The 13,841-nt window shown below is 36.2% G+C and overlaps 1 protein-coding gene across 2 annotated transcripts in view; it reads left to right on the top strand.

Annotated features, from left to right (window-relative positions):
* CERS6 (ceramide synthase 6) overlaps window positions 1–13,841 on the top strand; it is a 311,159-nt gene that overhangs the window by 159,916 nt on the left and 137,402 nt on the right. For both annotated transcript variants that reach the window (XM_019656626.1, XM_019656627.1), the window contains exon 4: window positions 7,922–7,979. In XM_019656626.1, the coding sequence (XP_019512171.1) occupies window positions 7,922–7,979 (58 nt within the window). The remainder of the gene's footprint in view (window positions 1–7,921; window positions 7,980–13,841) is intronic.

Genomic DNA, 13,841 nt, shown 5'->3' on the forward strand with positions numbered 1-13,841 from the left:
ACATAAGTGTCTGTGAAAGCACTTGATGTTCAAGGGACACATAACATTAGTTTGATCGAGAAGATGATAAATATTGGGCTGCTTTGCCTCAACCACACACTTAAGAATTGTGACATTTGCAAGTGTATGCTCCAAAGTCATATTGATTAAATTTGTGTTTAGCAACAGGGAGCAATCTTAGTTTTATTCCTTTTTTCGTCCTTATCCTAGACAAGTGTGAGTTGAAAAAATGCTTGTTTATCTTTTTCTGATTTCCACAGACCATGGCAATTCAAATTTGAGCATAAATGGACTTTAAGCTCACAATTATAAGTTTAGTCTATATTCAGGGGAATTCTAGGAGTAACGAGTGATAGTTTATAGGCAGAATGACCAAATAGAAGTGTAATTTGTGGACATTGATTTTTGGCAGATGTCGTCTGAGTAGATTGTGGGAGACTGGGACTGGTGTTAGATAGGCTGATGAGCAGGAACAAATACCAGTGATGCTGAATTCTGTCTGCTTGGGTGCTAGACAAGGAGAGAAAAGGATGGATCGCAATAAAGAATTGAAAAAAGAATCAATATAATTTAACTGCTAATTGAACTTGTGAACAAAGCATAAAAAAAACCCCACATTCAAATCAAAGTAGTTAAATTCTAGAAACTGAGCATGGTAGATTTAGAACTAAATATAAAATGCATACAATCTAAAACACTTTCAGTGGTAATTTAGCCTTAAAAGCACAAATATGATGACAGGAAAAGAGTAAAACTAATTATGAGGCTTAGAAAAGGATGCTGGGGTCATGGCATTAAGAACAAGTCATCCATGGTTTCTAGGTGTGAGAGAAGGAAAAGACATAGTCACTTAACATTATTGTAGTGAACATAATTTTTATTCACATTATCTTTTTTATAATAAAAAAAATTTAAATATAGGGACTAGTATAACAGACACACTCAGCTCTGTCTGATCCTGTTTTAAAAGACTAAACTATTACGGAAGCACTCGAAGCTCCCTGTGTAGGGAAGGAGGAGGAACTCTGTCTTCTCTGTGCTCCAGAGGTACCCTCCATCTTGAATTTGGAGTTTATATTTCCTTCTTTATTTTTATGCTACATATAGGTGTATATGTGCATATATGTATGTATGCGTATATGTAATTCCACTGATTTTGTGTAATGTGATGAAAGAAAGAACTGGGGAGTAATGTTATTTACAATAAACAATAAGTTTTATTTTAATTTTTGTGTTAAAATAAAGAGGCAATATTTAGCAGCAAAGAGCACAGTCTCTGGAATCAGCTTGCCTGGGTCAGAATCCCAAATTCACCAGTTGCTACTATTCTTGGGCAAGCTACCTAAATTCTCTTGCCTTAGCTATAAGACAGGGAGTGATAGTAGCATCTGCCCCATAGGGTTCTCACAAGGTGTAAATGAGTTGATACATGTAAAACTCTTGTGATGGTACCAGGCATAAAGTAAGTTCTCGAGAAATGCCAGCTATTATTGTTTGATAAAAATAATTCAGTGATCCTCAAAGAAAACATAGTAAGTAGAAGTACTGTCCATTTCATAAAGATGACTTTTGCCATCAAGCTTAAGACTACAATTGCTTCTTCACTTCAAAACTTTGTGGAAGGGAATATTTCCAGTATAATACAGAAACTCCTTTGAAGGGTTTTTATAAGTCCATTGTACTTGACTGGAGAAATGACAAAATATGAGTATAATATGTTTATATTGTACCATTGTTCATATCTTATTAAAGTCATTAACTCTGAGTTTTTAGTAGAAAAATAGGCATTTCATCTACTTTATGCTTAGAGGAAAAAGGATGAATTTATATATTGTAAAGCATCAGTATAATAAAGTCTATACCAATTTATTTCAAATTATATTCTGTTCAGTTATCTATAGTTTTACTTAATTTGTAATAATTTGCAAAATATAGTGGCATGACTTATATTACATGTTAAATTTTATGAAAGAAAAGATATAAGCCCTCCATTACTTCTCTTCATGTATTTGATAAGAAATGAGTTAATTTTTGTTTGTTTTAGATGATGGAACAGCTAAAATGAGAAATGTCTCAGAATTAATAGAATTCATTTTGGAATCAAAGGAACTACATACTACTAACTTTTTGTACTCTAACAATGTGTCCTAGTTTTGTACTCATAGCAGCGCTTTTCATTATTTGACCATTCCAGAGTTGACTCTCTGATTCCAAAATTTATATTGATTATTTTTTAAAAGTTGCATTATCCATATTTGTCATGTATTTTCTCTTTCTGATTAATGTTTTGCACAGTTCCTGAAAATAGTTGATAAAATTATTTTAATGACTGTTTGGTTAAAATAAACTTAAAAGTATATAAATGAAGGGAGCACTCACCTTTAGTAAAAATTCAGATGTCAATTCAGGAGCTATTTTCTCACAGAACACTATGTTTACTGTCAGAAATGCAAAGATAAATGAATAAGACTTAATCTTACCCACTTGGAATTCACAAGCAAGTCAGAGGTTTGTGGCTGTAATCAAAGATGAGATAGAGGTAAGGGACACATCATCAGAGAATTACAATGGCTTTAATGTTGCAACATTCAGAAAAGGTGGCTTCATGGAATAACTAGCATTGGACATAAATCCCAAAGGAGGCATAGTGTTTCAGCAGGTAGAGAGGATGAGTGGGTAAGATGGAGAAGGGTCCCCTGGGGAATTCCTGTTGCCTTGAGTTAACAAGCTCAATATTGTTTTAACTGCCCTAGCATTGAAACAAAGCACCAGCTCAGCCCTTCCCTGTCTCTAGTTTTGCAAGCAGCCAGTTTCTATCCATCAGGACAAAGATCATTCTTATGCGGTGTCCATTAATGCTTCCTCCATCAGAAACACTGTTTTAGCTGAATAGATCGTCTTCAGTTTTCAGTGTAAAGTGCTTAGAATAGCCCCTGGCACAGAAGCAGCACTCTAGAAATCTTGTAAATAAAACGGCCCCCTGTGCCTGCCCTGTTCTTTCTAGAATGCTGTACTGAGTTCAGTTCAGGGAGTGATTCTTGTTCTCCCCACTTCTGCCTCTTCTAGAAACTAGGATCCCTGTGTCATTTGGGTGACACCTGGCTGCAAGACACAAGACCTCAACTCTCTGATTCCCTGCTTTTATGGCACGTGTTATTAGTATTGAATTTTGAAAAGAGCCCTTTCAGCCTTGTTGTGTAAGGACAATAAGCCAGATTCAGCGGTTGGTACTGTTTACTACCTTTGCCTTCCAATTTTCAGGTTTGATGGCTATAAAAGGTTTCCATGTCCAAACAAATGTAGTTGGAACACATGCCTTCTCTAGGCAAAGTGCACTCTTGATTCTGTGGAATTTGAGAGTGGGCTTTAGATTCAGCGCTTCGTTAGGTTTGTGCCCTGGTTTTGCCATTTAGCAATGGTGTGTGGCCTTATAAGGGCAAGCTAGCCCCTAGGCCTCTGTTTCCAATAGGGGTTCCTGCCTTGCAGACTGGGTTCCTCTATGGGGTCTGTCTGAGATTCTCTGGTGCTGCTGACATCCTCTACCAATAGCTCAGGACCCAGCCCGTGGTTCTGCCAAAAGGCTGACACTCACCTCTGCTTCCCACGCTCCCAAATGCGGTGCTTGTCCTCACTGCTGTTTTCTGTGACCATGTGAGTTTATGCTTTCCTTAACAGTATCCCTCTTCTGCCTGTTTAGTGCTACGTTCATAGAGGCACAGAGGTAAATGTATGCCTTCAGTAACCATCTTTAACCAGGAGCCATCTTGCCATTTTTAAAGGAACATTCTTTAACCCTATTTGTTATCATAAACAACAGTGTCTTTTGAATTTTCCCTGTAAGAATAAATTTAATGCTTTCCTTCTTCATTCTGTTTTCATTAAGATAATCTGAGGATTCATTTTTTTATTATTGTTGTTACATATTTTATGTTAAATTATCCCTTAAGAACAATACCATTTAATTTGGCAATAAAATTTAAGGAAATTATTTATGTTGCTAACCATAGATCTTTTATTCTAAAATTACACTTTTTGAAATCTTAATTGTTATTTATATCTCAGTGGGTTGGAATTGGCCGAAGTAATTTTTTAGTAAAAGTTAATGAATAATGTATTTTCAGAGCCTTTGAATATGTGAGACTATTTTTCATACTCCTTTACAAATGAAAGGCAGTTGACTCGCGATAGCTTTCTTTAATGAATCTCCTTTCTTCTGTAATTTAATAATACAGGAGAAATTTAAGACCAACCAGATAGTTATTCCTTTCTTGATGACTTATTAATGTGTTAACTTGTTTTGTTCTCATGACTAATATAGAAGATTTATTTATTTATTTATTTATTTATTTATTTATTTATTTATTTTTAATTTTAACCCTAGGACTCAAAATTTTTTTCAGAATGTGGCTTTGAATTGTGTTGCATATAGTTTGGAATACAGTTTAGTCCTCTTTACTTTTTTCAGTTCAGTTTCTTTTTTTTTTTCAATTGTGTCTCTGATTATTACTTGTATTTCAGTTCTTCATTTTTTGTTTTCTCAGAAGCAACTATAATTAGACTTGGTTTTTCTAAACCAAGCACCAGGGTCTTCTTTCCTCTATTGGTTCTTGTCTCTGGCCTTGTGTGGGTGTTTGTCTTCTACATCAACGATTGAATTTTACACAGTATGCCCCCACCCCCATATGGGCAATAATTCTGTCACTTTATTTTTAGCTTCTTTATTTTACCTATAATCTCTTTTTATCTTACCTTTTATTATCTTATCTTTTTACCTTATCTTTTATTGATTTATGGCTTTCTATTTTTCTTTTTAAGGGACATATCTTCTTGTATCATATTAACAAATAACAAATACTTTTCTAAAATTTGCATCTGGTTCTTTTAGGAAGTCATTTTTAGGACATTCCTTTTAATGTTTAGCATCCTCTTTTCTTTCCATACTTATGCAGTACTTCTTAGTAGACCTATGTTGACGTTTGGCTGTTATGTTCATTATTCCTGAATTTGGAAATCTCCATCTAGACCTGCTCACAGAGAGGGTACTGGGTTGCTCTTGGCCTCCTCTCTGCCCTCCGTTTGCCAGTAAAAGGCCTCTTTCAGATCTCTGATCTGGTAGCAGGTTGATGTTTATGGACCCTGGTGCATTCTCAGTGGACTAAGAGTTTTATCCAATGCAGCTCTCTCCAATGCCTTGTTCTCTGTTACTCTGTGTACTGATTGTATAAGAAGCCAGTCCCCAGTATGCAACACCACCATATCATCTTGTCCATAAATCTGCTTTTCTGCAACTAAAGACTCCCAGTACTTCCCTTTCTTCTCATTCATCGTTTGAGCGTGGCAATCACTAATTGATTGGGTAGAAGGAGTCTCCTGTTGCCTCAAAAAGCATCATTCATGACAGAGTTGTCTAGGTTTCTGACTGATACAGGTTTTTGCATTTCTATACAAGATGGCAGAAAGTGGAGAAAGGAAGCTATACAAAGATTGTCCTACCTCTTTCAAGACCCTTGCTTGTTTCTCTGATTGCATTTTAAAAATCTAATTTTATTCTTTTTTTCTGCTCTAAAATTTTTTCTCTGATTCTTACAGTAGGTTGAAGGTTATTTCTTTCTTTTTCTTGACTGCATACAGTTTTATTTACCCCTCTTTTTATAGATATTTTTGTGAGAGGTTGGGAGAGGCTATATCAGGGGCTGGCAGCTAGACATTATTTAAAACTGTAACTTTTAAGAAATTATACAAATAAAAAAAAAGTACTTTCTGCCTGTGGCAAAATGCTTGCAAATTTTGCTTCTTGCAGATATTTATGCAAATAAATTCTTCCTTGTAAATATTCATCACAAATTGTTACTCAAATGATGGAGGCATCTGTGTTTCTGTAATAGAACCTATGTCTTATGAAAACTGGGTCATTTTAGTGATAAAATAAAATGTAAATACATCAGTTATTGTAGGAATTCCAGTGACTTCCATAAAATTTTCATTTTACGTAAAAACGGCCTGATCACTGGCTATTAAAAAAAAAGTCTTAGAGCTGAAACAGCAGCTATAAATTATTTTATCTAGGAGTTGCAAACTCAGCTGCCCTCAGGGGCCAAAAAGTGACCTGCAAATTCATGCAGTAGGTTGGATTAATATAATAGGAAGTGAGAGGTACTAGAGACAAGTGCAGATTACTGGTGCTGTCAAATCCTTCAGCCATGGGTATAATATCAAAACAGTAAACTATCAAGAACAGTGTTATAGAAACAGATTCCCCCATTATAGTGATGGAACGGAGGTCAAGGGATATTAATAGATTTTCCCCAAATTTGGACACTCTACCTGTTGTAATCAGAATGACCTATATAATTTGCAGGGCCCAATGCAAAATAAAACATGGGGCCCCATGTTCAACAATTATTAAGAATTTCAAAATAGTGACAGCAAAGTGTTAAACCAAGCATGAGACTGCACAAGTTACATGCCCTTGAAGCCATCCCTGGCCTTAGCTTTTGTACATCCAAACAGAAAGAAACACACAGAGACTCTCACTGACAACCATCAAAAAACTGATAACAGAGATGGGCTGAAACTTAAAATCGACTCTGATTCTGCAGTAAGTGATTGTGCCTTTACTTACAAGAGAGTTTTTGTATGAGGATTTTAGAATCATTGCTTTTCTACATTGTTTGGAAGCTTTCATCAGTTTACTGCTTCCATCAGTTTCTTCCTGAAGTCAGGTTTTATAAATTGTTAGTTGAAGATTTTCAACCCTGAAGTCTAAACTCTTCTCTAAATGTTAGTTCTGAGTTGAATTTCAGAATGTTTGAAGTGTCACTCAACCCTGGAATACAACTCTAAGGGTTTGTGTCTGCTCAGCTCTGTCTTACCTGAATGGAGCTGTCATTTCTTCCAGGAAATTTTGTCTATAACTTGAATCATCTCCTAAAATAACCTTTTTTTTTTCACCTTATTTGACATTTTTACATAGCTTGCAAACACAAAAAGCAATTTGCCTCCTGACAGATGGATGGAATTTGACTAGTCATTTCTCCTGAGTTCACTTACTTATAACCCACAGTACATTAACACCATTAACAACATAACCTCAGGAATGCTATTTAGTGAAATCTAGCCAGTTTTTAAAGGCACAAGCTATTAAAAGTCAAAAAATCTAAGAAGTAAAATTGGGAATTGAGTAATAGGGTAAGAGTGTTTTTTTGTAGTACCTACCTAATTTATATAATGTCTATATAAATAAAGTCATATTTTAAAAGACAAACATCCTTTTGTCTTTTAATTTTTTTAATTGAAAGAGAACTTAAATCTTTTTACTTATTAAAAAAGTGAAAGTATAACAGCTAGTTTGGAAAGGTATAAGATTGTCATTAACGGTTCTACATCAGATGGATGATTTAGATTCCAAATGTGTTTCTTTAGTAATGTTCACAAAGATGTTGGTAAAGATTTGTTAAAAGACAATGGAAAACATCATACCTGCTTTAAAAATATTAAGGTTTTTATTTTTAGAACAAATATGAACTTGAGTTAAGTCAAGTTGATATCTGAGTCAGACAGGATTCAAAACTAGCTTATATATCTTCATATTGTTGAAATATATCCCTTCACGAGCAATTAATAAGAGGAAATTCACATGGAGAAAGAGAAGATGAGCAAATGGGCAAATACATTAAATAAATGAAAGAAAATTTAGGTTGTGAATGTAATTATTAATGTTTAGAATATTTGCAGCAACCCATGCACATGATTCTATATGTTCAGCTAGCACTAAAATTGCTCATTAAGTTTAATCCCTGGTTGGGGCAAGGGTGGGGATGGGGTTGGGGCAGATTTAATGGACCCTTTCACTTACATGTTACAGAATATGCTGTGAAATATATAAACTGAATGTCATAGAATTTTTTTTAACCTTCTACAGGTGGAGATTTTCATTTTACCTTTATGTATTTACCTATGGAGTCCGGTTCCTGAAAAAGGTATGATCTGTCAAGTTACTTTATATAATTATTATGTAACTGTAAGCCTACATCTCATTTTGTATGTGTGACAATAGTAATATTTTAAAGAATCACAACAGGCTTCCTAAGAGCTATTGGTGCATGTTCTTTGACTTACAAAAGTATTTGCAAGTTTATTCTTTATAGCAAAAAAAAATTTAGGCATATACCTAAAATACTTTCAAAAATAATTTGTTTTTCCAGTGAAAGGTGTTGCTGAGTCCTCAGACCACTCCAGTTGGTTATTGCTTGTGGGCGTTAGGAGCCTTATACCATCCATCTGAGGCTTTAAAAGAAGTTAGTTTCCACATCACACATCATACAGCTTGAAAAAAATCAGTTGTAATGTGTGTTATCATTGTAGTCTTCATTAATAGGAATTATATTTTATTATAAATTAAACTGTAAATTATAAATTAACAGGGTAACACTAACTGCAGGTGGGAAATTCAGTTCCCTTCATAGATGGTGTTTCTCCTGCTGCTGCTTTGCTCTTCATGCGTGGACTGAGTGAGGCACTTTTATCTACGAAAGCAAATCTCTGAGGCTGCCAAGTCTTCTTCCTGGTTATTTCGATGCTTAATGTCACTAATAACAATTAAGCAGCTTAAATTCAAGACTCAGGAAGACTTATCTTCTTATAGTCATGCACATATTAAAAATAGTGACTTGTTTTGCAGAAAATGGGGAATTACTTTAAAGAATATATTATTAACCTTTAAAGTTATATCAATGTTATCTTTATTTAGTTCAAAATGTTTTTCCAAAATAGGGCATTGTGTTAAGTTGGCATGTCTTACTAGTAAATTTTACAGGTAAATATTGATGTGAAAATTGCAAATGCATTTTTATTTTGAAAGTCTGAGTTACAAGAGATTGTCTGCCTGTGTCAAGTTCTATTATAAATAGTGGCTGTTTCCCAGTATCATGTTTTCCAAAAGGAAATATCTTTTTACTTGTATTTTCCTTTAGTAACTACACTCATTTTTCACTTAATAAGATCACATGTCCCAGAGGCCATTTGAATAGATTTAAAAGGACAAACTTCATTCTGTAGGCTTTCTAAGTATGAAGAAATTCTCAGCTGGGTACAAAAATGTGGTAGAAACTGCTTGTTTTGGAACCCTACTGTTCTAGTTTTGAAACTTATCTAGGAGAAAAATGGAGAGAATGGCTGTAGAGCTTCTGTGCTTACAACTTTGCTACTTTGGGAGAGGAAATAGCTTTGAGTAGAATTTTGGCAGACATGGGGGAGTTGTGCTTCACGGGAATGTCGACTTGCTAACTGAAGTCAAGGTTTGGAATTCCTGTTGGGTTCTGTTGGTGAAGGGCTTTGATGGGGAGCACGGAAAGATGGTGAGAGCCAGGAGCACTTTTTTGCCCTTTCCCCTAGACCTGCAGGATATGGTCTATTTTAGCTCTCATACAACCAGCCTGACCATCTGTCATGAGAACAGGAAACACTTTGATGCTTAGTTCTGGTTCACTCTGACCCTAAACAAACTGAATGGAACAAGAATAGTTTTCGTGCCCCCGTCCTCAGTGGCTGTGTGGAAGGCTGTAAGAAGGCCAGTCAATAGAACATTTGCTTGGAAATTGTTTTTTTCCTACCAGTTACCATGCAAATTATAGTCAAAATAAATGCGTAAAAAAATGAAAAAAGAACTAGATGTTCTTCATGTTGAATTATTTGTATTTGGGGTTTCTTCCTTGAATACTAAGAAGCACTCAGTTTGGGCTGAGCTATATAGTTTAGTGTTCGTCGTAATGTGTGATAGAAAAGTACACAAAGAATCCATGTGACCAAACTAGCTGTGGAGGACTTCGTAAGCAGTCTTGTGCAACCCTCGTATTTCACAGCTGAGGAAGCAGAAACACTGAGAGGGTAGGTGGCATTCCAAAGCTCACACAATTAGTATATTAAAGGCTGAATATGAAATGAAACACACACTGCTGTCTCTTATTCCAGTATTTTCTCCACTTCACCATCCTGTCCTCACTTCAGCCTGATTTCCCGATGACTTCCTTCTTTGGTTAAGTTAGCAAACTTGACCTAATGTGGTCCTTGTTTTTCTATTTATAGAATTAAATACTTATTTAAATGGATATTTCAAATATACTTCTATTAACTTTCTTGGAATGGACAATATATTTGCCCATCTAACCCAAGAGGAAAAAAAAATTGTTATGGAGGCAGAATCAGACATAATCAAATCAAGGTAATTCAAAATTTCATAATACTGTAAATGTTTTAAAATAAAATACCAGGGTAGTGGACCAATTTTATGAGGCCACGGCTGCTTCTTACTCCTGGCATCAAAAATGTGGATTACTACAGGGGCCGTTAGAAAAATGACTGGACAGCTTGTACTGTCCAAGTACCTGATACATCTCATCTGCGGTGGGTTAAGTAATGTTAAGAACCCTTCCTTACCCTGAAAATACTAGTTAAAAAATTAATTTGCCAAATGCAAAGCACCATGCACCTACAGTAATGGATAGAGAATCTTAAAAAATAAAAGCAAATGAATTAATAAATAATTTTTGAAAACCATAGAATTTTAGATGTAAAAGTTATGCATATCATCTAAACATCTTATTTTATAGATGAGGCCATGGGGTATCCATCTCTAGCGTAAGAATAGCTTTGGTTTTCTCTGTCATGTTGAAATACATCCAAGCTGAACACTGAAATTTTATTAAAGCTGTTAATTTTTCCAATTCGAATTGGCTAACCCCTATAGGGAGAATATATGTATTTTCCTGGGTTTATGCTAGAGTTTTAGTGTATAAATATGACTGATTTAAGTTCCCTCAGTTTAAAAATAATCTTTATATTTAGAAATAAGGCAGTTAAGAGTTTTTAGATATGTATAAACCAGGTTTATGTCAATAAACGTTTGTGCTTAGTGCGCTTTGTCTGGCTCCTCAGAAAAGACAACAAGAAGAGAATCAATGTGCAAGAAATTGATTAGGGGAAATGCCTGTGAGAAAAAATGGAGAGGGAGTCAGCCGGAGGTTGCAAGAGCCTTCAGACCACAATCTAAGCCTGACCCTGAGAGGAAAAGAATGTTGGGTGAAGCTCTAAGACTGCTGTGCCTCTCTAAGGAAAGTTCAGTAAGGGCCCTGGGGAGTCCTGGGGCCACAGTTGCAGTCAGAGACCTATGTCTCCCAGAAATGGGCTTGCCCCTAGTGTTTCTGTTGTGCTCAGTCACTGACTGGGAGCAGCCTGACCAGCATGGCTTTCATGCAAATGCAGCTGTGGAATTGAGAGCACAGCAACTGGGCCCTGGGTCAGTTACACCCCCAGCAGCACTAGATTGAAGGGGCACATTCTCATGGTTGCCATTTGTGCTTTATTTTAACAAATATTCCAGCTATTCAGAGTGAAGCCGAAGGATACATTGTGGAATAAGACCCTATGTGACACAGAAATTATGTTTCCATACACAAGATGCCTGGAAGCTTAGAGACCTATTCACCTTTCATACTTTTTTTGTCACTTATTATGCATTGACTTAATCTCTCCATTATGGAATAGTCCTTGTAGTTGATGAGTAAATGTATCTTCGGAGCAATACACAGACTGACTTCCCGTTTGAGTTGGGTGACCATACAAGCTGTCCCTTATGCTCAAATGTCCAGTTTGGGTGATAAATTACATGGTCACCTTATGAATAGTTCTGTAACAAATGATGAAATAATTTGCCCTATATTTTCAAATTTTGCAGACACCCTGTAAAGTATGCATGTGTTTATATGAAATAAACAAAATGTTTTCTGTAGTTTCATGATGACAAATAGGGAATGAACCTATTTGAGTGATGTGATAATGCTCAGGTGTGTATATATTATATGTTGTCTTTGTTTTCTCAGCTTAGAGCTCCCTTAACTGTAGTACTAACTTTGATCATGGAAGTAGACTCTAGAAGCCATGGACCTTACATACATGTTAGTGAACTGTTAAGTAAAATTATTGCTAGGTTAGTAGAAAGTATTTAAATAGTTGAAAGATAAGACTATCTCAATAGCCTGTTCCTGTAATTGCTGGACACAAGTGACTCTTTGCCTATAAATATTAATATGATTGACAGAGACAGTGCTTTTCTAGAAAGACCCAGAATTACTTCAAGTGCTATGAAGTCCTATGACACAAAATACTCTTATAAATTAACACATTTTCCTAGGTCCTGAAAGAAACCACATATCAAGCCTTAGAAGACAGAACTATCTTTCATTTACTGTTACCTCTTTCTTATTTGCAAATGGAAGATTGTATTGGATGGAGTTCTTTGTATATTTTTCTTTGAGTTCCTTTACTTACTTTTATAAATTATTGTGTCACAGGAAAGCAGTAGAGATATATGTGCAACTGGGATTTAGGTAAATATTTTTTCTCGTAATCTACTTGTTAGGCTAATGTATTTCCAGCTTTTGGACCATATGCTGCATTTTATAACGCAATCCATTTTGTATACATGCATGTATATGATTAAAATAGAATTTACACAGCATATGCCTACACTTAACCTCTGCATCAGTCAGGGGCCCATGAGGAGACAGAAACCATAAGAGTGATTTTAGGAGTGACTATAATATAAAGAATCATTAACCAAATGGGAACCACTATGACTGTAGTCAATGTGCTCATGGTTTGCTACCAGTCTGTGATGAGATAAGGAGCTTGGCCTGAATGTAAATCAACTCACTGCTTCTTTTTTGAGAAAGCCGACCTATGAAGAAAAGTCAGCTGAACTGCACAGTGTGGTGAGTGATGTGGTTAATTTACATTCTGGCGAAGCAGCAGTGAACATTTCAAGGACTGGTACTGTCTGTACATGAGACTTTGATTAGCACTGCACGGAAGTGTCATGGCGGTAGTAATGGCAGAAAGAAGCTACCTCTCTGAGGACTGGGGCTTATTAGGAAGAAGTGGAGTTATCACAACCTAGAATTTTGAAGGAGGAGTCGTGGAGCTGGAGAAGAGCTCTGAGGAGGGAGCCCTGGCCAGCTGGAGTCTCAGAGGGACCACAACGAGGCCGATTCTAGGAATGAGTAAAACTGCAGACTGCAAGTAGCTGTGGCCACAGGAATGAAATGCCACTGCTGAGATGAAATGCATTGCTTGGGGAGGGGGAGTAATGACAAGAACAGGGAGCAAAATAGAAAGGCATGCATCCCATCTTCCTCGTGGAGCCTTCCAGTCTCCGTGTAGGGGGCAGAACCCAGCAAGGCACCAACTCCTTAGAGCCAGCAGAAGTGTGGTTTGCAGAGCCCCGGCTCCGGAGCTGAGAGGCAATATCTTAATAACTGGCTCAACTTTCCCATTGCGCTATACATTCTGTGACGTACTCTGACAACTTATTGTAGTTTATTTTACTATATTTTTAAAATATGCAAGTTGCCACTTACTGTGTTGACTTCATGACTAACTACAGGGTGAAAAACCACTATTGAGAAGTATCCTGGCCGAATGAACACTCTGCCCGTCCTCTTAGACTTTATGAATCTGACCTGAACTAAGGAATAGCCTTTCATTATTCATTTGGCGTGCTTTTCAAAATTCAACAAACAAAGCCACAAAGTGTTCCCCTGGTGTCATGCTTCTAAGTGTTCTCTGTTGCTTATTGGTTAGCTTGGATTCATTTTTTTTTTTTAGCTTCAGGTGTACAAAACAATGCAATAGTTATCCTTTTCACCCCTCACAAAATGACAACCTCCCTCCGCCCATCCACTGCCCCCCCCACCTCTGATATCATACATATCTATTACAATTCCATTGACTCCATTCCCACAATATACTCCACATGCCATGACTATATATGCATTAAATTATAGTTG

This window comes from Hipposideros armiger, unplaced genomic scaffold (assembly GCF_001890085.2).
Source record: "Hipposideros armiger isolate ML-2016 unplaced genomic scaffold, ASM189008v1 scaffold_263, whole genome shotgun sequence".
NCBI classification, from domain to species: domain Eukaryota; kingdom Metazoa; phylum Chordata; class Mammalia; order Chiroptera; family Hipposideridae; genus Hipposideros; species Hipposideros armiger.